The sequence below is a fragment of the Seriola aureovittata genome, chromosome 2, assembly GCF_021018895.1.
Source record: "Seriola aureovittata isolate HTS-2021-v1 ecotype China chromosome 2, ASM2101889v1, whole genome shotgun sequence".
Taxonomy (NCBI): Eukaryota; Metazoa; Chordata; class Actinopteri; order Carangiformes; family Carangidae; genus Seriola; species Seriola aureovittata.
In genome coordinates, this window is record NC_079365.1 from 21,132,868 (window position 1) to 21,158,245 (window position 25,378).

Genomic DNA, 25,378 nt, shown 5'->3' on the forward strand with positions numbered 1-25,378 from the left:
AAGAAATGTGCAGCTGATTAGACATGTATCACCTACAATGAATAAAAACAGTCTGCGTGTGTGTATCTCTATTGACACTCATCATTACTGTGCAGCCCGTTATCATGCAAATGGTGCGGGACGGGTGGCCCATGTGTCATGCCCTTTTAAGAAAAATGAGAAATAGTGGGGAGTGACGTCTCTTCGCACAGAGGCCGGAGGCAAACTGACACTTGCGGAGCGGCGAGAGACAGCGAGCGAGAAACGGTGAGTGCAAATACCAAACTTTACCAGCTGCTAAACGCCGTCAAATAACTCATTTACCTGGGCGCAAGTAGCGTCGACACTTGGGGGACAATAAGCAGATACGGTAGAGTGCGCAGGGTGTGTTTTATTTGTCGGATAAATGAGAAGAATTGTCCGCAAGTACAAAACGGGAGTGTGCACTCCCATTTTAGTCAAGGCCAGGCGGAAGGGCAGGTAGCGTTAGCAATCAGTTGCCTTTCCCGAGCGAATAACACCGGAATGCGGGTTGATTTAAAGCCTGCCAAGCCCGTTGGATATTTGAGCTGTAAAACGCGTTTGATTGCTGCGTATTCCTGACAGCCTAGCTATGTTTTGATCATACGCCGAGGACAGGAATGTGTCGGCTAGCTAGCTTGCTTGCTAACGAGCCGTAGCTAGCGGTTTATGAAGTGTCGGCCCGTCGCAGGCAGTTAAAGCTAGCTAGTTAGCGGCATTTTGCTAACAAGCTTGATAACGGGACTCAGAGTAGATGCTGGTATGTAACTGGATTGTTTATGGACAGATGCTGGCCTCAGTGGCCGGGATTATAGCTTATGGTATTTTAAGGATTTATCTGTAAGCGGGTTTATGATTTGAACTGATTTTGATTAATTTTAGGGAAGCTACGTTTGTAATAATCACACATCTAACGAGTGTTGGTTGGTGGCTCTCTGGTGTAGTCAGAGCCACAGATTGCAGGGACTTAGCATGACCTGGAGTGATAAACATATGCTACTGCTGTAAGCAAATTAGGTAGATTCACAGTGAGATAACCTTAGAGCTCAAATGATTTTCTCTCGTCTGGGTCCAAGCTTTTTTTGCAGCCTGTTGCAGGTTTTATCTGCTGCAGAGGAGAGTGGTGAGAAACAGGAAAGGTGTGTACTCATCATCCTTGAACTACTTGATTGATAATAGAATATTCTAACAGGGCATCTGCAGATTTTGAAAAGTCTTAAAAACACTGTATTTAGCTTCCCCAGAAGAAGGTCATAGAAAATGTGAGAGAGTCTTGAATATTTTCTGTTGCCTCATATTGGCAGTAATGTTGGTCACAAATTGTCTTTGAATCCAATTTCAGGGTGTAGGGAGGCATTACACACCTTTTAAAACAAAAAGTAGGATTCTTGTGATAATGGATTGTTCACAATTTTTCCTTTTTTTTTTGTTGTGGAGTTTCCTGTAGAAAAAACTACCACAACTGCCTACAGGAGCTAAAAAAAACTTCTTGGCCATATTGTTGATAATTGTTTTCCATCATATCTTCACACTGGGGATGGTATGGTCATGAAACATACATTAGATATGTTCTACGTGGTGTTAAAGATGGTCTTAAAAAGTTTAGAATTTATTTTGGTGAATCGCACAGAAACCATCCCCAACTGCTGTGTGAAATAGACATTTCTGCAAGGAGGTTAAGTATCTCAAAGGCGCTGTTTTACACTCTGTGTTGATAGGTACGATACTTCTGCCTCATCCTGTGCCCCCGAATCTCTTCATAACTAAAAATTTTGATAATGATATACAAGCTATTAAAACCTCTTCCCCCTTGTTCAATACAAGCCTGTTGTCTGGAGTCTTGAACAGGAACAGAGACTGGAAGACGCTATTTTAGTAGGCTGCTACTCCTTTTCCATCCTATCAGCATGAAGCCGCCTTGTGCTGTGGAAAGAGGATGTGGTTACAGGTCAAGGCCCCAGTGACACATATGCATTTGGCTGATGGTGTTTGTCAGTTACAGATCTTTGTCATAATTAAGTCACAGCAAAGTTTTCTGAGCCTAGCTGCAGTTTTTCTCTGACTCATGGGGTCATTCAAGGTTGTGGTGGGCCTGAAAGGAGACATAAGGAAAATGCAACTATATAATGGTAACATTTGGTTCTTTAATTTTTAATTTTTTTTTTTAATTTTAGGTTAGATCTAGTTGTGCAGTAAGTTTAAAAACCATCTTCAGAGAGATGAACAAATGTCTGTATTCCCTAGGTAGATATTAGACACATCTCTATTACTCAGAAGGCTTGATTTCCTGAGGCCAGTTAATGTAGGGTTAGTGCCCTAACCCTAACCCATCTATCACACATGAAGATCAGCTTTTAAAAAGTAACAATACAGTACTTGGCCCCTGTGAAAATGTACCATTTCTATTTCTTTTTTAAGCTTTGCTACTAGCATTTGTGTTTTATCATCTTTTATAGGCCCATAGGTTCCTAATTTCCTAGGAAGTTTCCTGAGAAGAACTATGTAATTTGGGACAAATTTCAGGTAAATTAGAGACAGTTCAATTGTTATACTTCCAATTAGTCACTTCCAATTAACTGCTAAACTAGCAAGTCTTTTAGGGCACAGCATGTCAGCTGAACATGCAAAAATGTGCATTTTGACCGCAGGTAATCATGTAGTTGAACATGAAGAGCAACATGAAGCTTTATTTTACAGGTCCATTATTTCCCAATAAATTCTTGAGAGTTTCCAGGGAACAACCATGTAGTTTGAGTTCAGTTTCAGTCTCTGTAATTGGTACCAAACTCAACTGTTTTTAATTTATTATTGACTTCAAGATGAATTTCTGTGAAACAAATGTAAACCCCAGTGAATATTTATTACTAATTTTTGCAAGGAAGCTCACCTGCAAAATTCTGGAGATTGTTCCAGCTTAGCGTTTAGAAATAACTGAAAGTGTACCAACTGAACGCTCTTTACTTTACCTCTAATTAATACAAAGGAAAGCCTTCCAAAGAAATCTTATTTGGAATAAGCTGGAATGTACAGACCTGTAAAATAGGCATTACCAAGTTTCAAGTAATTACCTAAAATGCATAATAAATTAAATAGAATGAATATTAAAATCATTTTAACTTGGGTTTAAGTGGAAAAGTAGTTTTGAAAGAAATTGCTCTGGAAATCCACACTTATTTCCAGGAAGTGATTAAGAAATTATCAGGATATTAGTTGGAAATAAGTTAGCTTTAAAACAAAGTCAGTTCTTCATCTTCTTTACTTAAACCCTTTCTTTGACAGGTTGTCTGCTCTCAGTAGCGTCTTGGTTATTCCCCTAAACTTTGTGGGTTTCTTATGCTAAGCTTGCTGTGAACAGTAGATGTGAACTGTGGTTGTGGTGAAGGTAATGAGTAACCAGGAGCTTATCAACATCAAAACACACTCCATCAGAACAGTTATTAGCTCACGCTGTTTTTTCCTTCCCTTAAACCTAAAGGAGATACTTTTTTTTTTTTTTTTTTTTTTACAGTGTAGATGCCATAATTGTCATGTGGGTCAACAAGCAAGCAAAAAAGATCCAACAAGAGTTGGTATCATGCTGCTAGCTTAACCAGCGGATGTGTGCATTTTTACCATCCGCACAGGGTAGAAGATAGAGAGGGCAGCTGTCAATCATACTGCCTGCTGAGTCAGTTGCTGTGACAGCTTCTTTGCTGTCGGATTAGCCTCGCTAGAACAGGAAATAGTGGATGCTGTGTGTTGTAGTTTAGCTGTGTAGCCTCCTGCTCTCAGATTGAGTTTTGTAGTTGATGCAGACTCACATTCGCTGCATATTCTTGCTAGCAGCACCACCTCATCCAGTTTCCAGCCATAGATGGATACATACCTTTGGTTGTAGAGGGTGAGTGATGCAGTGATGTCATGGTGGAGCATGTTTTCTGTGGCATGTGGCCTTCCCTCTCTCCTTATTTGCTGGGGTTACTACGAGAGCAGAGGACCGGCCATGATGTGTTTGTTTTGTTGGGAATGACAGTGTGTAGTCGAGGGCAGTGGAAATGGCGAAACGTTTGGTGTTAAAGGGAGATGTCCTTAAATGGCCTTGAGTGTGTGTGTGCCCGCGTGAGCTTTGTGAGTGTGTAGGCAGTTGGATGAGAGAGTGCAGCGTTTATTGTAGTTCCCTGGTATGAAAATTTGTATGCAGAATAGGTGTCAGAGCAAGAGCATCCTAATCAGTCACATCCCTGGTTCTGTTTTTGCCTTTTGTAGAAAAGGCTGCAGCCATGAGCGGATAGCTCGAAAAGAAAGGAGTTAAGGGAGATGGGTGTCGTTCACTAATTGAATATTAAGCAGAGTTTGTTTTGAGTCTTGATCAATAATGTTATTTAGTTTGTGGAAGGTGGTGTGTCTTGCAGGGATCAAGCACAACCACATTTCTTTTTTGAGAGCATGAATTAAGACACTAGAGCTTAGAAAGTTTGTCCTTTACTCCTACTCGCGCTCGGTTATACATACTTACAACCTTGCCTTTACAAGGGGTTTAAAGCTCAATGAAGCGTTTCAGCTTCAAAACTTGATCGTCTTTACTTCCAGGCAAAAGTTGTTTCATCTTTAAATGACCTGCCAAGCCTCATGTAGTATTATAACATACATATAAATAAAAAAAACCCAGGTGGATGACACAGTTACAGTAGGGAGATTTTTTGAACTACTAACCAAATCACCACTGGCAACGTTGCTAAAAAGATGGGTCGTATTAGGCTGTTAAACTAATCGTTTTCATGTTAGACTTAAAAAATAAAGATTTTTCATTTAAACTAAAATGCTTAGCTGGCCTTTTTTTTTTTTTTTTTTTGCTGTGCTAAGCACTTTCAGTTACATAAGGAGAAAAATTATCTTAGTTCTCTTTTTAGTAAAGTTTTTGGTTACGAAACTTGTGTACATGTCAGTAATATTCAACCAAAAGCTCATCCTCAGTATCCACATAGTGTATAAACCCTACAAACACAGTGCATACAATGGGCTCATATTCAATTTAGGTATTAAAAAGAACACGTATATGTATTTTTTATTTTGAGATATTTAAAAAGGAAAACAATTTAATTATATGTGACTTCAGGTGACTTCCTCGAATGTCTTTGTTTTGTCTACTGTTTGAGAAGCTGGAAACGGGATTTTGGGAGTTTGTGCTGTTGAGCGTGTAACCGAACAACTTTTTGATAAAATGCAGATAGACATTAAACAGATCTACCTATTAAAAAAATTCTACGTACTTTATTGGCCAAAAATTTAAACATTGGTGTGTTTTATGTGTCTCATTTTTGGCTCATCCCTCAAGGAATGAATTTAAAGATGGTACATTTGGAGGAGCAGATGTCCTTTTATAACAACCTTTTGAAGCAGTCACATACTGTAATAATCTAACAGCCACTTACAGAGTGGGCTCCTGACGTCATCTGTCTTAGCAGGGGTCAGTCCACAGTGTCCATACAAGAAACATGATGTGCAGATAGCTGACAAGTGAGGCCTAGCCTAAATCGAAGTCTGACATTGTCTGCATGACATTGTATATGGTGACACTGTGCATGCACTTGACTCTGCACTTGAATGTTTACATGAGAGTGCAGCAGAGACTGTTTGCATAGCACTTGTGCAGCCCTGTTCTTTTTCTTCTCCCTCCAATGGCTCCTCCCTAATCGTGCAAGGAGAACTTCTTTGTGTGTAGAGGATTAGTGAATATGAATTATTCACAGTCAGGGCTTCATATCCCACATGGTCACTGCTTGTGATTGAAGTTGGAGGTCCTTAGTCCTTTGTCCACCTCCCCTGAGTATTTCGATGGAGTGTGCTGTAAAAAGAACAGTGTAGGAGGGGATCATCTGCTTCCCACAGTGGCTGGCGATTAGCTTTTGATGGTTTGCAAAAAGGGTTGATTATCAAGCGAAGCTATATCGTCTTCTTTGGGACCTGATTTTAACATAAGCCACTTTCTGATTTTCAACACGGTCATGATGCCAACAAGCTGCACTTTTCAACCAGTAAGCCACAAGTATTAGTCTCTTGTTTTCAGGACCAAGGTTCATTAAAGCATAAGCTGTTAGTTCTCTGGTGTGTACAGTACAGAAACACAGTGTTAAAGAATTTCATTTTTTCCAGAGAGAAAGTGTGGAAATGGCACAGGCAGAGATCAAGCTTGTAACAATTATCGGAAAATTTGGATGGCAATATCAGCACCATTTAGTTGGATAATTGATTAGTCGATCGACAGAGAAATATCCAATTCATCCAGCAAAATATCTGGTTTCAACTTCTCCATTGTGATAAGTTTATATCATTGTAAACTAAATATCTTTGGGTTTTAGACTATTGGTCAGACAAAGCAAGACATTTAAAGATGTTACCTTGGAGTCCTTGTCATTGGCATTTTTTCACTTCTTTGTTAGACCAAATGATTAATTGATTGATAAATTATTCTCCATATTAAATCATCATATTAATAATCGTTAGCTCTTAGTCTCATCTAACTTGAGTGTGTGATGTGATTTGATTTTTAAACTATTACCATTGTGATCTGCTTTACTTTCAGTGCAGGTTGAAAAAATATCTCTAATTCAGCAGAATTGCAAAATTCATTGTATTTACAAGAAAAGAGTAATGTCAACAGAAGTTCTAAAACTGTCCAGGTGAAACCATGTATATCCAAAACTAATTATTGTGACTTTTTCATATCAATTGAAGGAAAAGTGTTGTTCGATGAGTTTAGAGAATTTCTTCTGTCTATTAGCCAAATAAAACATTTTAAACCCTTTGGATTATTAGGATTGTCTTAGAGCTCAAATGTTTGTAGTTAAAATCAGTCGTTTAAATAGTCGTTAGCCATAGACCTTTTACAGAATTATAATTTGATATGAAGTCAGGTCAGTAGACGAAGAACCAGAAATCCAACTCTTCATCCAGCTACAACTAAACTTTAGAGAGGCAGCCTCTGTTGCCCAGCTTGTAGTGACCCAGTTGGCTAACTCAACTGACTTTACGCCACAATGTGTGCCAATGATTCAAAGCCTGCATGTCTCTTAAAGGGATATTTCAGTGATTTAATAATTTCCTCCCCATTGCAGTTTCCTCTTCCCTCAGCTGTTTTCTGTCATTAGTGAAAACGACTGACACCATATTGCTGTTTTAAAATACCAAAAATATGTCAATGACTCAAAATCTGACAGCAGGGTGTGTTTTGGTGTGTGTAGGCCAGATGATTGTGTCATTAGGATGAATATCTGCCAGATCCATGTATCATCTCCCCTTCAGTTCCCCCTGCACTCATACACCTCACAGCTGGTTTGTGTTAGAGAGGGGTCACATACCCTTCACCTCCTCCACCCTGAAGCAGCTCCACTTATGGGTGTTCCCTCTATTGTTGTGCTCCGTCTTGTCCATAACCTCCAGGAATGACTAGAATCCTTCCTTACTAGAGAGGAAAAATTCAGAGACCAGACTGGGAAAATTCCTTTGTTTTGCTTGAAAAGAAGTAGAACTTGTTTTTAGTTTCGTTTCACTTTTTCTCACAACTTTCTCATTTTGTTTGTCCCATTTTGCTTCTCCCTGTTTGTCCACTACAGACTGTTGGGCTGTCCAGTGAAGCAATCCCGCCATGCGTGAATACAAGCTAGTGGTGTTAGGCTCTGGAGGTGTGGGCAAGTCCGCTCTGGTGAGTATCCAGACTCCTGACCCCCTTCCTGTCTCCCTCTGTCTCTGACTCCTGTGCAGTGTGTTTCCTAAAGACTTTGTAGGACTCTCTCAGATAGCTGTCAGTGAAACAGCAAGACATTTTGCTCGCTTTTGGAGAAAAGTATGTGGTAAAAGAAGGTAAGGCAAATCAGGGTGGGTTTTTTTTTGTTTTTGTTTTTTTCTCTTATAGGAAGCCACAAGAGAACAGACGAAAGTGTCCTTTTCCTGATTTTCTACTTGTGTTTCCTGACAAGAGTTCACGCCTACTGTCTTTTTGACCAGTTTTATGTAGTTCTTTTTAAAAAAACTAGGTATGTCTGCTGCAGCCTTGTTGATTTGTATCCGTAGTTCTCATCCATCTGTTAGTTTCTAGATGGTGTAATTGTGAACCAGTTTACTGTGATATAATTTAAATCCAAATTCCATAAAGGCAGATTAAATATATTAATCAATTTTCACTTCTTTTTTTTTTTTTTTTTTGCATGGGTTTGATGAAGAGCAGACACAAAATGTCGAACTCGTATGTATTTTATTGGCAAGGTTGTCAGGAGAACATGCATGTCTGTGAAATGTTATATGCCCAGCTTATCCAACTTCAACCAGGTGTCAAAGTCGGATTAATCCCTCGAACTGGCAGGCTGACATGTTTAGACCTTAAGACGTTATCAGGTGAACTCAGTCTACCCCGAATGTAAACCTGCCACTAAGCGCAGTGCTTTATATAGCTCAGTCCAAACTTTTCATTTGCAATATAGTCACACATGTCAATAAAATGAATGTACTGTGGTTTTAGTTTAATTCTGTCTGCTGCTCATCACCGTGATGAACATCGTCAATCTAGATGTCCGAGTTTTTATAATAAGCCAGAAGACATGGCACTCTGGCCATATTTGCCACTCCTGACATTTTGTTTTTGTGCCCGGAAGGTGACATTGATCTGATGTCGGCTTGTTCTGTGTCTTCTCTTGCAGACAGTTCAGTTTGTACAGGGAATCTTTGTGGAAAAATATGACCCTACAATAGAAGACTCATACAGAAAGGTGAGTGTCCCGTGAGGGGGAAGTGGGAGAGGCAGTGAGCGCTTGCTTGGAATGAGCTGATTGTTAGCAGCTGCTCTGCAAGTTCACGTCATGATATTGTGCTCTTGTTTTTTGTCATGTAACTCCTTTCATTTTCTCAATTCCTCTCTCTCTCTCTCTCTCTCTCTCTCTCTCTCTCTCTCTCTCTCTCTCTCTCTCTCTCTCTCTCTCTCTCTCTCTCTCTCTCTCTCTCTCTCTCTCTCTCTCTCTCTCTCTCTCTCTCTCTCTCTCTCTCTCTCTCTCTCTCTCTCTCTCTCTCTCTCTCCTGATTTTCCTTCATTTTCTTTCCTCCTGCTTTACATTTTTTTTATTCTTTCTTGCTTTCCCTTTTCTGCTGTGGGTTAATTGTCTCTCTTTGTACTTATTGTATGCAGGAATTTAAACATGGAATATAATGTGCCCAGTGACCTAAAATTAAGTTTTACATTATCTCATTCTGTTGCCATGTTTCTTTTTTTCCCTTTTTATTTACAGCAAGTGGAGGTAGACGGGCAGCAATGTATGCTTGAAATTCTCGACACAGCAGGCACAGTAAGTGAACTCCTTGCCATTAAAAGCTCTGTCAATATCCAGCTTTTCTGTATATCCGGAATGAGTCACTGTATTGAACGCTGACATTGTAGGTTATGGGAAACTCTCTGTCTTCCAGAACAGTAATTTATTTTGAGCAAAAACAGGGCTGGTGAAGATAAATGACATTTGATGGGATGTAAACGCATGGAAGGGAGGTAAAAGTACAAAGTTGCAAAGATTCTGCTGGTGAATAAATCAGCAGAAATTGCGTTAAAAGATTTTCATTTGCTGAGAAGCCATCAAGTCACAACCTTACAATTTTCCCCCACATATTGCAACCTCAAAGTAACACAGTATGGTGTGTTTTCTGGAAGAATGTGAGTAAGGTACTTGCCTATGGTATACCCAATGCTATAAGTAGGTTGCCATCATGTTGATGGTGGACAAGCAACAAGTGGAGGTCAATGGGTGCTTGACAGAGGTCAAACTTGACAGAGATCCAACAATTGTACTGCACTGTGTCCTTTCTGCGTCGACCAGGGCTGTAACTAATCATCATATTTCCTCCAATAATCATTGATGTATAAAATATCCGCAGATAATTTTAAAAATGCATGTTGTGTGTGACAAACCGGCCAAAACCCATACATATTTTTAGTTTACTATGAAGAAAGACAAGGAAAGCGAATCCTCACATTGCAGTAAACATCAAATGTTTCACACTTTGACTTGAAAAGCAACTGACTCATTTTTTGACTCAAACATCCGCTATACAGTGCATCTCGGAGCAGTTCACACCGGTGTGACTTTCTGTTAAATGCAACAGACTTTTACAATAAATCTTTAACAGGATATAAAATGCCAGAAGGCATATGACAGAGATCATGCCCGTTCTTTCTCTTCATTTTTTCCGCTGTGTAGGAGCAGTTCACAGCAATGAGGGACTTGTACATGAAGAACGGCCAAGGCTTTGCCCTGGTATACTCCATCACAGCACAGTCCACCTTCAACGACCTCCAGGACCTGAGAGAACAGATTCTACGAGTAAAGGACACAGAGGATGTAAGTATACAGTGTGCACACCGAGGCTTACAAGCATGTTTATAGCAACTCTTCCACATTTCTTCACAGAACCTTTTCTCATTTTATTTTATTCTATATAATGTCTCAATATGTTGTAGTCACCAGATTCAGTGGAAGATAGTACAGATAAGTAAGCGCCCCACTTTCATGTTCTCAGCCACCTACATTGTTCAGGGATGTGATCATGCTGTTGCTATGGATACCATTCAACAGTTTAATCACTGCATCTTATGCCAGTAATTACAAATTTGTATTACCTCGACTTAATGCTCTTGGTGTCATGATGTGGGTTCTGTGTTGTCTGTGGAGTGCAAACAATGAGAAAGCACTTAGTGGAACTTGTGTACTGAATGTAGCCTAGCATTAGCTAATGCTACCATCATGGAGGTCCCTGTGGTTTGTTTACCTCATCTGTGTTTAACATGGAATCACAACACTGGTCCCAACTTAGCTAAGAGTCCAGTAAATAGTTGGGAAATTTATCTAACTTGGAGATGTTAAACCCATAGTTTTTGCTGTATGTGAATACAATGTGGTACAGTGCAAATAAGGATGTCTCATCTAATTGTTTTCCTGCTTTGCTTTATTTGTCAGCAACACATTTCCATGTTTTTGTATCTCTGGTAAATTGTGAGGCTGTTGGAGTGAGTAAACCCTCCAACCCCTTTCTGGTGGGGCAGTGCGTCAGCAGAATCTAAGATGCCCTTTTTTGGTGATCTCTGGAGGGAATGAATGTTACCATAACCCTCTCTCGCTCACTCTTTCCTCCCCTCTCTTGCTCTCTGTTCCCCGTCAACCATCTATGAAGCTCCTTTGCAGCCTGGTGCAGAAGTTTTTCACCACTCTTTTCTGTCCCATCTTTTTATCGGTCCTTCCCTTGTTCCCCTTCCTCTATATCAGTGCCAGTGTGCTCTGCTTTTTTTTATTTATTTATTTATTTTTTGTACTTGCCTTTTCAGTGCCTGTTGCTCTGTATTTCCCCCCTCTTCTCTATGGCCTGCCTTGTGGTCTTACTGTGGTCTGGCACTCTGTGCTGGTGATTGGACTGTCAGGGATGATGTGCAAGGAAAGCCTCAGCTCATCAAAAACACACTGGATCGTGAGGCTGTGGTACTTCATTAGAGCCTCCGTGGTTAGGGAGCTGAGGTTAGCCTCAGGCTAACAGATGGATTGCAGGATCAGTGGCTCCTCAACATGCAAGAAAACAGTTGATGTCCCTTTTCTTCTCTAACTGTTCCCTCTTAATATATCCCCGGTTTAAACAGTTGTGCTTATCTGGCAATTATGTCCACTCTGTCAGCTATCAGTCCAGTGGTGGTTTAAGCCTTTACCTATGATGGCAGTGACATCTGTTTATCTTTCTTTGCCCCTTGCAGGAATGCACGACCGAAGGAAATGCTTAACTTTTTTTCATCCAAGAGGACAGATTTCTTATTCATTGAAAGCTTTCAAGCTATTGCAGAGCTAAAGCAGACACTCTAGTTGCTGCTACAGCTGTTCTCATTCTCAGCTCTGCCACGCACCATTTACTGCAAAGCTGGCAAAATGTACAGACGCACCTAATGTTGCCAAGCTCAATTAAAACAGCCTTTTAATGACTGTACATTGAACACAGTAGGGCCAAATTCCGTCTCCTTAAATAAGTCGTTAGGAGTCAAGAATAAAGTAGTCACCAGTGTATTAAAAGCTCACTTCCCTTCACTTCCTTCCACAGTTCTTATGTAAGAGAGGTCTTATGACTTTTCCGGGCCATGTCCGTCTCTGCTTGTCTGACTAGGATGGTACAAATAACTGACTCCATGCTTGTGACTCACCACGCCATTTGGAGCGACTGGCTCCATTCATTTAAACTACTCTATACTGTCCTGTTCTGTGTTCCCCGCAAGCCAATCTCTAGCATGCCATTGTGGGCGGGATAGGACCTGTCTGTAGCATGTTAACAGCGTATGAACAGATTCTCTGTGGACTGTGTGGATTCTTCAAGTAGGCTAATGCTGCCTCGTGTGCTGCTGACACTGAGCATTTTTTCTTCCCTGCATACCTTCATCCTTCCATCCCGCTCTCCATCCTTTTCATCCCAGCTTGGCTCAAAGTTTGTGTTAGGAGGGCATACCACTGCTTCTCCCAGGACCCCTGGGAGAAATGTCATTCAGCAGTCCAGTGCGAAGGCTTGTTTGGATATCAAACATCAAGCAGCAACCTCCGTGGGGTTAATCTAAACATCGTAGTTTCCTGTCGTCTGCCCCACAGCCCAGAGAGAGCAAGAGAGGGAAAAGAAAAGAAGGACCCCGGAATATTCATCCTATACCTTCAAAAAGTAGTCGGAGGAATGTGGGCATACCGCTGTCAAATACGACCTCTTAACAGTCCCCCAGACTTGTGGGTGGGAAAAGGTCTGAAGTATGAGCAAGTTAGCACATGTCAGGATACTACCATATTACGTACAAATATCCAGTTTTTTCCAGAGCCACAAGACACGTCTGGGGGCAGTTTCTGGTTCAGAAGAGGGTAGTGAAGACAGGATTTCCCATGCATAGATTTATTTGTTGCAGGCCCACCACAAATAGATTTCTCCAGCTGATAAGTTATTGGCGCCTGTTGTGCTGCATGCAAAGTTTTCCACTCGTTGATTATGTCTGTTAATTGCTAAGCTTCACCACCAACATGAATATCCTGTGAACCTTTGGAAAAATTTGTGCTCAAAGTTGAGTCTTGTGGCTTTGTCTGTTGTCCCAAGGTTTTACAGTGGGATTGTATTATAGAGCCTTGTTTAAATGTGAAATGTGAATACGAAACAAACGCGCGCACAAACAAACAGTCTGACACTATCATGTAATTCCAGGGAGCAACCAGAGCATGGAATCCAACTGAAATGTTCGAAAACATTCAGGAAGGAAAGCGATGTTATCCCGGCTGGGCGGGGCTGCCATGGCTTCCTCCGGGCCAGCGTGCTCCCTAGATAGCCGGTCAGGAAACAGCAGGCAGGATGAGACGCATCCCGACACCCTGACTGCCCCAGCGCTGCCCAGTGTGACAGTTAGGGCTGAAGTTTTGCCCAGAATATTCTCTCTTCCTCAGAGAGTTTTTGTTTTTTTGACCTTGGTTGTTAAAACATCTGGCTGAGTGCACAAAAGCAGAAGTGTTGGGTATTTGGGAGATTCCAAAACCAGCTGGACTTCATGTCAGCAGTTGTGTTTTCAGTTTTAGTTGGAAAGGATTTCCTCTTTACAGCAACAAAACAAAAATAACCTACCTTCCTTGTTCATTCATATTGATTCTTTAATCTCTTGTTGTGTAACCCAAATGATTTTCTTTGCCTTCCCAGAGGGATGGATTGATTTTCTTGATCGTCTTTGCGACCCTCCCACATTCAGGCTTCAGATTGAAATGAATAGGCTACATATTAATTAGGTTTTCTCTTTTGTACTTTGAGATTGAACAAGTAATTTAGTTTCCTTTATGTGAAAAGTTGTCCTGATATTGATCTTTCCACCTCCCAGGCCTAGTTGAAATGTTCTCCCTTTGCACTGAACCTTCACAAACTTTAATGTTGCCAGTGTCATTGTTACACTTCGGGGGTAGGCTGTATGAAGGAATTTTTCGAACATACTGATGTGACTAAAATTAGGTCTGTTTAGAGTCATTGTGATGGTTTCAGTGACGTTTGATTAATTTCATATGTGCGAGTGCAGGAGGTGATTGCTTCATGATGAATGGTACAGCACTGAACTCGCACTCTTTTTTTTTTTTTTTTTTTTTTTTTTATTCTCTCTCCTGCCTTTTTCGGCTGCAGAAGATGCTTTGTTTACAGCACAGCAGGCACTGCAACGCCAGTTTATTCAAGTCTGCTTCCATCAGTTTGTATTGTATTTTGTCTTTATACACCACCTTCTTTGCAGCATCCAAGCGTTATGTGGCCATTCCACTCTATTTTTTATGCACTGCTTCAAAATGCACATGGATTTTTATTTAAAGAAAATATTCATATTCAAATAATATTGAAATATTCATAGTTGTATCTAATAAGTATGATTTTGGAATTCACACTGAAGCTTAGATATTGTATCGGCACTAGTACCAAAAACATTAAAATTGCTACTTTGCTGTAACTCCCTGTCTCACTCACCTTGTTTTCATCACGTGAATTCCCTCCTCTATTTCATGTTCACTTTCCGCCCCTGCTTTTCTTTATTATCCTTTCTATCATCTCACGCCTCATTTTCCTCTTTTACCACATATTCCTCTCTACTTGCCTTCTCCTTCTTTCCCTCCCTTTACTCTATTTATTTTTGTAGACGTACTTAAGCACCGATGGACTTAGCACTCAAAATAAATGTCACACGTGTGTTTGATTAACATTTTTTCATTCAAATGCTGTTTTTCTTCTTCAGGTACTGATAATTTAGTATTTATTGCTGTAATCATTTTGCCTCAATGTTGTAAATATTTAACACGTTCTATTTCAGTTGCATTTATGAAGCAAGTCTATTTTATTTTTATAAGACAAAATTACAAATTTGGCTCAGGGGGATTAACTCGTACTTTCTCTTATTTGTCTTCAGGTGCCGATGATCCTGGTGGGGAACAAGTGCGACTTGGAGGATGAGCGTGTGGTGGGAAAGGAGCAGGGCCAGAACCTGGCCAGACAGTGGAACCACTGTGCCTTTTTAGAGTCCTCTGCTAAGTCAAAGATCAACGTCCTCGATGTGAGTACACACAAAAACAAACCACTGGTGACCCTGCACTGTAAACAGCCAGTCCTCAGACACCTGCCTAAATACTACATTGATTAAAGGAATTGTTTAATTGGTGGTGACTCTAATTGCAGTTGTATTTGGTGTCGTGTATCATTTCTCTTTTTGTCTGGTGTCTCTCCTAGATCTTCTATGACCTGGTCAGACAGATAAATAGGAAAACGCCAGTGGAAAAGAAGAAGGCGAAAAAGAAATCCAACTGTGTCCTGCTTTAAAGACCCCCCCTTCCAGCCCCTGCAGCAGCTCTGAGCCAGGTGTGTGTTTGTCACATAAAACACATAACGTTAGTCATAAATACTCAAGTAGCTGCTATATTCATGAGGTCATGATGCGTAGACGGGCTGTCAGGTTAATTACTTTCATGTAATAGCCCTGTTTTTCCTGTGTCATCTTAGCTACAGGCAGACAAACTCATAATAGAAACTGATGAATGATAAACTACAACTGATGAACGCAGCATCATCTAAGTCAGACAGCATGCTGAAGTCAGATTTGTTTGCTCACAGGGTATCCGTGCATCCTTAAGTCTTAAAAGATTTTGAATTAGATTTTTTTTTTAATTTAAGGCTATGAAATGTCTTATAGTCTTTTACATTCTGAAAAACCTTTTCACCTGTTGAAATTAAGAAGCAGTTGTCCTTCATCCTGATCAGATCAGTTTTATAACCTTCTGGATGTTTGGCATTGTTGAGCAGCCACCTGCCCTCCTGATGTGATGATGATGATTCTAAGCACTTAAAGAAATTGGAGAAACCTTTGGAGATGCATTTCAGAGTGATAGCCCCCCCTCCAGGCAGCTGGGGGTGCAACAGATGCTGTAGGTGGTGGGAATCAAGAGGGCAACAAATAAAGTTTCTGTAGTGGAAAGAAAGCTGACCTTAACTTAACAGGGTCAGTTTATTCCAAATAAACTCGCCTCATAGTCGCACCTGACCTGACCTGGACTCATTTAACTGGAGCCAGTATATGCTAGAAGCGTTGTTTGTGTAGTTTTTCAAGTGCAACTGACTGATGGTGAGGCGGTGTAATACTTCTATAGTCCTTTTCTGACGAAGAACTATTCCTACTATTACTCAGAACATCTTGTTCACAGTTTGTGTGTGTTGGATGTGTCTTAACTGCAGTCATCCTTTGACAACAAGTATTATTTCTGTGATACTAATGACAGATTCAGCAAATGTTTTGGGCAGGCTAACAAGTGCTTTCATTAGCTTTTTTCAATCTTTTTTTTTTTTTTTTTTTTTACTGTTAAATGAATAAGTCACTATATGATGGTTGTATTTAAATAAGAACCTCAGAAAACCGTTGCAGCTGGTTTTGTCCTAGGAAATCCGTCTGTCATCAGGTTGTTTCCCAGAAATAAGAACCGCTTCTTCTTTTCTTTTTTTTAATATTTTTCTCACAAAATATATATATATTTTTTTACAATTTGGCAGGATGCTGGTAAAGAGGATGTCTGAAAACAGTCACGCTCAGTAAACCAGACTGCTGATTCCTGTTAACCCCGCCTAAACAGAATTAGTTTATTGATTTTTTGATCGACCCTTAGTGATATTTACTGTATGATTTTGTAACAATGGAATTTTTTTTTTTCCTTTTTACTGTAATTGTAAGGAAATTTTTGTTTTGATTTAACAATCATGTGTGTGTGTGTGTGTGTGTGTGTGTGTGTGTGTGTGTGTGTTATTTTAGCTGGAGGTGGGCAATGTGAACAAGATCTTCTGTCACAGAACCTCTATTTTTATATTAGAATCCTATTATGTTTTGCAATACAGTAAATCTGCCAAAACTACCACAAAGAAGTCATGCTTATTGATTTGCAGCTCTGCCAGTAATGACCTTTTAACAGCGAAAGATAATAAAGGCACAGCTGCCTTTGTATGAACACTGTAGAAGAATCTCTGCAGGGTTATATATAACATATAAATAGATATATAATAATATAAACCCATATTGCCAACTTCTAATTTAAACTCCTAGCATTATGGGTCAGAGTTCATGTTCACTAAGAGCTCCTGATAAGATTTAACCCCAGTTAAACAATCCCTCAGTGATTTAGGAAGTCAAAGTAAAGAATGTTTTGACTCTAATGTGGAAAATTTCCCTTAGAGGATGCGTTTAGGTTCAGTCACTTGAGGAAATCTTGTGAGATCTTATGATGTGCATCCACCCTCACATGGCGATTACTGAGTTGGGCCTCAGTCTTTCCAAACATTCAAGGTTGTGAAGTCTAAAGGGTTCAGTATGCTTGAAACTTACTTGGTTGTTTTGTTGGTGGCGGTGGTGTTTATAGCTGTCTCCCATGGCCACACTCAAAGTCAGGAGGAAAAGTCTGTTGAATCACAATACTTCCTCAAAATCTATTCAACAACTTAACGTGCTTCTGTAGTCCCACTGTGATGAATCATTCAAATGGGGATAATAGAAGACACTTTTGGACTCTCTTCTTGATGATGCAATCATTATGTTGCACTCATGTGTTCATGCAAAAAGTGACAGAAGTAGTTGTGACAGACGGCTTGAGAGAGAAGTTTAAACACTGACTTACTTTTGCACCTTCACACACTTGGCCAGTGCTTGTGTAAAGTGGCTCTATGATTGTTGGGTTGTCTTTTCTTTTCCAAAATTGTAACTACGGCCTCAACACTTCTTTTGTGATACTTGGCCTGTTTGTTAACGATACAGAAGCTTCTCCGGAGACCGTTGCAGCCTAAATTTTTTGGCTGCATTCTGTTTGACCACCATTTCAGTTGGTGGGTGAGAATAATGGACAGCAGGATGGCAGAATGAGTAGGGAAGACTCTGACCTTCAACTGAAGGACTTCAGTACAAGCTGTCGTTGCTGTGGGTGTAAATCATCCTGAAGCGTCCTTGAGCAAGATGCTGTCACTTTACCATGGTTAGGGATCCTGTCCTGTAGCTGATCCTTGTCTTTGAGTGGACAAATAATGTCTTTACATGGATCAGCACATTTCCTTCAATAAGTTAGGTGTCATATAAGGTTCACATGGGGGCTGATTATATCCTCATGTAAACCTCTTCTTCTAACTCTCATATTGTTTTATAGGGGAGTTTTGAAGAGAAACCATTGCCCCACTTTAGTCGTCCCTTAAAATCAGCATCCACACAGCATGCAGGACGGCTGATATGAAAACAGATGAATAATAGATTCCATACTAGTCTGTGTGATCTTTGCGCAATGTGCTATCAATAGAATGGAGAGTAAAAGTGCAAAATGTCAAAGCTAATTATGTGCAAGAAAAAAGAGCATAAACAATTTAGTAGCACCGAAGGTTAGTGCACAAGACTGAAAAATATGCAGATGTGATATAAAAAGTGTATTTTGGCTCAGTAGTAGGACCTCTGTCTTGTGTAGAAATGAAAAAGGGTGTAGCTGAACAACCTACAGTTTACAAGTTTATTTTCTATTGTTTTGGTCTTTGTGAAGTTTCTCATTGGGCCTAACAATGCCTGTTAACACATTTTGGTTAACAGTGTTGTCAGGACAAGGCCTCAGTGCCACCAAACCAGCAAAGCACAGCCAGCTGCAGAGATTTTACATCTACCTTGTTCAGTTACTTTTAACTTGCATTGTAGGGGGAAATAAAACTTTGATATTGCCGATAACACCGGATTAGTGAAACAGACAGTACCATTGTGCCCAGCCCAGACATCAGGGTCGCTAAGCCACCCACCGCGTTCCTCGTCTGAATCCATCTGTGTTGGGCAGTTAGAGGTCCAGAGTGTGTGAGAGTGGGGCCTCTGTCAGCAGGCCCCGGGGCGGTGTCTGTCCCCACTGCCCCCGTTCACACGCTGGCCAGCCCAATGAACCAACACTAATGGGATTACAGCCCCACTGTTCCACTGCTCACAACACACTACCTCACTTTACACTGCAAGAGAGAGAGAGCGGGCTTACAGTGCCAGCCTCGGACGGGGCAGAGAGAGAAAGTTACTGGGACATTTCACTCTGTGGCCCTTTCCCAGTTTGATGACCTCATGGACTCTCTGTCTCTGATTTTACTGTATGCACTGGGGACAGAAATCGGCAGGGAGCTTCTGGCATGATACTATAATGATTGTTGAGGTGCTGAAAGTTAGTTTTTCAAGGAGTCAAAAAAGAAATAATGTGTCTTTAAAGATTGAAAGGTTTACAATGTGTTTCAGAAAAACTCTGGACAGGCATTTTAAGCCTGGTTTCAGATTCTTTTGGGCAGATAAAGCAAATTCTTTTTCCCCTCAGTTTAATTCAGCACAGTGTTGAGTCAGATGAACCCACATGTTGTTTTATCACCGCGATACAAGACTTTGCCATTAGAGTTTATAGACTTGGTAATTGAGCTCTGGGCTGTCTTTTAAACTTTGAAATCTAGAAGTTAAAGTGAATGTTTCTCCAGCTGAGAATTTTGTATGCAACTCTCTAACAGACTTGACGGTGGGCCTTTTTCACGGCAGACATTTTGACCTGTGACAATAGCAAAAGCACAGGAATAACACTACTTAACACTATAATAGCATGGCCCTGGATCTGGAAAACCTAAATGGAATACAGCCATCATTTATCTCATTGAACACCTGTGCTTTTCCTACTATGACAAGTTAAAATGTCTGCAGGGAAAAAGGTCTGTTGGTTCACCCATAGTAAACTCCACCCCTGCACCCTGAGATCAGTCAAAAGCATTTCCTGCCCAGTTGGATGCCCCATAAATGACTGGAGAACCTGCCACTCAAGGAGCCAGCTGGGCTTGGATTTGCAGGATTATGCATATGCTCACTTCTATTTAGCCTGTGCTTCACCCTCAGACGTTGCTATCGGTAAAAACTTGTTAGGGACTTGATAAGACAACACCAACCTGCTCACGAGTGGCTCTCGACATCCAACCACACAAACCTTGTTTTGATTACCAAGTTAAAAGCAGAACTGTTGTGTCAAGCTGAGCAAAGAGGGGACCAACAGCAGCTGCACTAATACCACGTTCATGTCATGTGGGGAGGAAGGTAATGATGGGAAAGATTCCCATGTTTATTACTTGTTGAGCGCTCACATCTTTGCACAATAGCTGTCTTATTCACTAAAACAAAACAAAATAGAAAAGACACACGTGTTAGCTATATTTATTTAAAGAGTGTCCTACCACCTAGCAAGCAAATTGTTTAGTGTTCAGTGTAGCTCTGTATTGAATTAATTGAGTTAAATTGACTTGTTGGCACTTTATTTGGTGGCAGGCAATTACGGTAACTCTGATGTGATGTGAATACGGCATGAGCACAGAATGAGCTGATAGCAGGAGGTGCTACTGTGTGAGCAGGCTGCAATAAAGTGATAAATGTGGAGGACCATAACAGAGCCAGACAGACATCTTCCACCATTGCTCCTGTACCCTTGTTATGCATCCCAGGAGGAGCTCGGCAGACTGCCTCATACGTGTTTTTGGAAAGTATCAGGGTGGGATCCCTGGACTGTGAGCCACGGCAGCTGGTCAGAAGTTATGAGCAAAATAAAGCAAAGTTCACTCAGAGCTTCCTTAAACTTCCATTTGTCCTGAAAGTGTCTCTGGAGAAAAGGGATTAGTTGTAAATGGACAGGGCTTCTTCGTCCCTCTGGGCTCTCTTATTCACTGCTGGCCTCAATTCCTATTCTAAGGCCTAGATTTTAAGAGGCAGTAGGTGATGCAAATGAGAAACCAGCATTCAAAATGAAATCTACATTTTTACAGTCTTTTCAGATGGAGAGAATATGTGATGTGTTTTTCAACACCCTGGGTTGTGTAAAACCTCTAAGAACTGCCAGTGATTTAGAGGGATCTTTTGGCAAAGATGGGATATAATATTCTTAATGATGTTTTCATTAGTGTATAATATGAAACTAAGAATCATTGTGGTTTTTTTTATCGTAGACAACTTCACATCCACATAGGGAGTGTATCCTCTTCCACGGAGCCATGTTGCACCGTCATGTTTCTACAGTAGCCCAGAAAAGACAAACCGAACACTGGCTCTGGAGAGGGTCGTGTTGGTGTTTTTACATTACCTAAAGGCCACTGTAGGTTCTCCTGCATGCTTAGAAAGGAAGGGGTGAGGTCAGGGGCTGGCTATCTGCAACCTCACCACTAGATGCCACTAAGTCCTACACAGAATGAGTGGTCCTGAACTTGACTTGAAAGTCATAAAAGCTTAAGAGTTGGTATAAAAAATGATAGTTTAAATCTAACATTTAAGCAATTTTTAGTGCTGACTGCAAGGTGTGTATGAGCAGGTGGTGCAGCACTGAACATAAGTGCAATGATTAAAACTATCCATCTTCATTGTGCCCAATGCTTCAGTATGCAAGTTTTCCTCTTGAAAATGCAAGAACAAAGCTTACATAAGCCCTCTTAAATAATTTTGAAGCTGAGACCAAGTCTAGACACTTGGAAATAAACATCTGCTGCAAGACACTCTGTTGGTAGATGCGGTACATCATATGAATCATGAAATAAGAATTGTTATTACATTTACCTCTCATTGAAGACCAAATTTTTCTTTTTTCTCTTTTTTTTCAGCAGTTTGATAAATATGGGCCCAGATTTCTCTTCTCTCCTCCAACTTTTTCCTCCTATTCATAGGATTGAGAAAACAGATGTAATAGAGCTTAACACTTGAATCGGGATATTATTGAAATTGCAACATGGCCAAGTGCAATATCCAAAATTGCAGGAGCAATGGCAATTGCAATTTTTTTTGATAAAGGTAAAATGTGTCATACATAGCATACATGAAGCATTGTGGTGCTACAGAGATATCCCAGCCTACAAATCATGTCCTCCAGATGTAAGGAAACATGCGTGTTATAAGACCCTACAAATATTACATCATAATCATCATTTTTATGTCTTTCAATAAAAATCAAATGCAAAAAAGCCAATTCCAACTGAAATCGTCACTCATATTGCAATCTCAATATCTGCCAAAATAATTGCAATGTGAAGTTTTTTTTTGGGGGGGGGCATGTCATTCACTCCTCAGATGTAATGTTATTGAACAGCCAGCAGAGGGCAGTGAGAGCTAACAGATGGTGTTCAGGACATCGTGAGGGTTGAGCCTGTGTCTGATCATTGATGATGCATGAAGTGAAGACTAAACCACTGTGCTGTTTTGCAGAAATGCTGTAATGAAGAACTGTTGCCCTGATTGGAACGTGCCAGCATTCCAACAGCCCCGACCCCCCCCCCTCCCTCCATCAGCCATAAACGGTGAATCAGCTGACTGAACTGCTCCTATCAAAGATGAGGATGATCTACACGAGAGAGAGAGAATAAAGAGAGAGAAAGACAGTAAGAGAGAGAGAGAGAAGACTCTGGTCTCTCACCTCCAAGGACCTTCCTCTGTGTCTCAGTTTCAGTGTGAACCCTGAACGGACAGTCTCCATTTCTGCACCACCAAACAAAAACACCACAAACTGATGATAATGAAAGTAGAAAAAAAAAGTGTCCATGAGCCGCCTAAATGGCCAGAGAGCAGCCCCTTATTTTCATTTCTTTGACAGTTTAACAAAAGGAAGATAACAGCGTTTAAGAAGGAAAACAAAGTTAGAACTTGGATTCAGTATTTTTCATCTTTTTCAATATCAATATTGTATTTGAAAGACATGGAAGTTGACCTCTTTAGTTGTATGATTATAAATATTCTTCAAAAATGAGCATGAAAAAAATGCATCAGTTATTAAGTGTAGATGTTTTCAAGTGAAATCAAGTGGAAAAGTGAGACATTTTTTATAGCCATACACCTATTCTCCATGCCTGTCAAGTCAGTGATGATAGATCAAGGTCTATAATATGTATTATTATTTTTATTTTTTATTTTTTTTTCTTTGTTCGCCCTGTTGTTCATGGACTTCTCTTCTGCAAATATCTCTCTTTGATGTGACTTAATTTTATACTCAGTCACTGGGATTTCATAGCTCCCATAATATATTCTAATGCCATTTTTTGCATAATAATGCTTCAGAAAAAAATGGGCCTTTTATAGAAGAAATATGGGGAAAAATAAGGATTGATTTCTATGTCTCTTGAAGCTGAAATATATTATACTAAACCAACTCTAATAATGCTTCTTGTGTTTTTCTGTCAATGATGTTCCAGCTTTTATGGATTATTAAAGTACATTTTAGTACATTTTCATTATATTGGTCAATGTATTTTTGTGAATTAAACTTTTATCCAAAGTGGATTTGACTGATTTGAGAGGAGTGAAATTAAAAGGTGTTTTTAAAGGCTTGGAAAATGTACAGATAACAAAAATAGAAATCGCATGGGACGTTTTGTTTGCTCTAGTTAATTGCGTATTGATTCTTTACTTTTACAGACCACTAGGAGTCAGTATATGAAAAGAAATGATTTACACATCAATTGTCTAGTGTCACAGTGTATGGAGTCAAAGCCTGAACAGTAGGTGACATAATATGGCTTAATGGGTCAATCATTCGTAGTGAATAGGGAGCACACAGTTTATCGTTTTAATGATAATACTACTTTACACAAAACATTATGGATAGGAAGAGGAAAGGATCGTGTGTGTGTATGTGTGTGTGTGTGTGTGTGGGCGGGCGTGGGCGTGTGTGGGCCGTAACCCCACAGTGTCTGAGCCCCCACTGCTTGGATTAATTCTAGTTTCTCACCTGAAAGACAGGATTTTCTGTTCTGTAATCTTCTCACACCAAGTTCCAGTGTGAAGGGAAGAGCAGGGATTTAAAAATCAGAATATATGAAAGGTTAAAGAGCACATTGAATAAACGTAACATGATTTTTGTATCGTGAAATAAAATAGTTTTTTCTTTAATATTTACATATGGAAATTTCAGGTTGCACCAAAGGTATATTACCTTTGGTGCAACCTGAAAAGCAGTGACTTATGCATAACGTGCATGCTTAAAATAATGCTTTCTATAAACTTTTATTACATAACTTGAAAAGCCTAAGCTTGTGTTTTCATCCCAGGAGATGCAAATGTGATTACAGTTAGGTTTAAAGCAAGACTATGTAACTTTTGAACGGAGAACGACCACGATCTTCCTCTTGCAAATGAAACGTTGAGGTCATAAGCAGTAAAACACTCATTCACTGCTGTACACTCTTTGCTGTACGAGCCTTACTTGGTCTGGTATGACCAGTCGCTCATACTGGTTAGTCTCGCTTTAAAGATTATCTTTTTTATTTATTGATCAATGGGTGCCGTAACTGCTTGTTAGGGTTAGTCTATTAGAGCATATATTATTGATTATATAATTTCATATTGCAATATTGATATACAGTATATGATGTACACTGATAAATCGGCCAGGTCTATATGTCAGCTAATATTAGCTAGCTGCAGAATCAGATATCACTTGTTTTATCCAACTAACAGTCTAAAACCAGAAGATATTAAATTCACAATCACATAAGATGAAGAAAAACAGCAGAACCTCACGTTACAAGTTGAAACTAGTGAATGTTTGGTATTCTTGCGTGAAAAATGACTTAGTTGATCATCGTTATAGTTGATAAATCATCTAACATATAGTATGTTTTCTGGCAAATCAACTGAGAAACTTTATAGATTTAAACAAATGCCAATGTTTTATTATATCATTATATGAATATTAAAGGGATGGCTACCTCGGTGTATATGGCATGGTACATTTATATCAAATCATGTCATATATTGTCCTTCTGCGTGTTGTATCACATGGCAACCCCATGAGCAAAAGCACATCTGCAAGTTTTATGAACCCTTGTTTTGTTTTTTTTTTCTAGTGGAGGAAAAAAAAAATGCTGCGTCATCTAAGCTCCTTATGTCTGCGAGGGGGATGTGTCAAGCAGAAGAGGATGCTTAATGTCTGCTGGTGAGGACGGTGGAGAAGGGATTAGAACGTGTGACTCACTTCTTGTTCTTGTTTTTGACTCTTATCACCTACACTGCAGCCTTGATCGGGCCCTTAATCCCTTTAGCGGTTGAGAGGCGCAGTGATACCAAAACACGTTTGCATTCATCAGCCTCCCTGTGAAATAATGCCTGCTGTCATCCTCCAGACTCCCCCGGTCTGACGTTCCTTCAGATCGTCTACGTCCCCTCGGAAAAAGTGGGAAGACGGTTTAGGTACCAGGTGGGCTTGAGTCAGATCAAAGCGCTCACTTACAAAATATGATCCTCACTAGTGTACAGCTTTGAGAACTTGTTTAAAACACGGTATCATAAGCTTAATATTTTACATCATACACTGTGAGTTAC

At 40.1% G+C, this 25,378-nt stretch overlaps 1 protein-coding gene across 2 annotated transcripts; it reads left to right on the forward strand.

The window, feature by feature from the left end:
* Positions 1-98: 98 nt before the first annotated feature.
* Positions 99-23,289, forward strand: LOC130185415 (ras-related protein Rap-1A-like). Of its 2 annotated transcripts, none has more exons than XM_056401889.1 (8): positions 99-246; positions 7,593-7,681; positions 8,673-8,741; positions 9,255-9,311; positions 10,215-10,355; positions 14,939-15,082; positions 15,256-15,384; positions 22,271-23,289. In XM_056401889.1, the coding sequence occupies exons 2-7, from the start codon at positions 7,625-7,627 to the stop codon at positions 15,343-15,345; spliced, it is 558 nt and encodes a 185-aa protein (XP_056257864.1). In that variant the 5' UTR covers positions 99-246; positions 7,593-7,624; the 3' UTR covers positions 15,346-15,384; positions 22,271-23,289. The 2 variants fall into 2 exon arrangements, with proteins under 2 accessions (XP_056257864.1, XP_056257873.1); XM_056401898.1 differs by lacking the exon at positions 99-246 and adding an exon at positions 3,862-3,880.
* Positions 23,290-25,378: the final 2,089 nt, after the last annotated feature.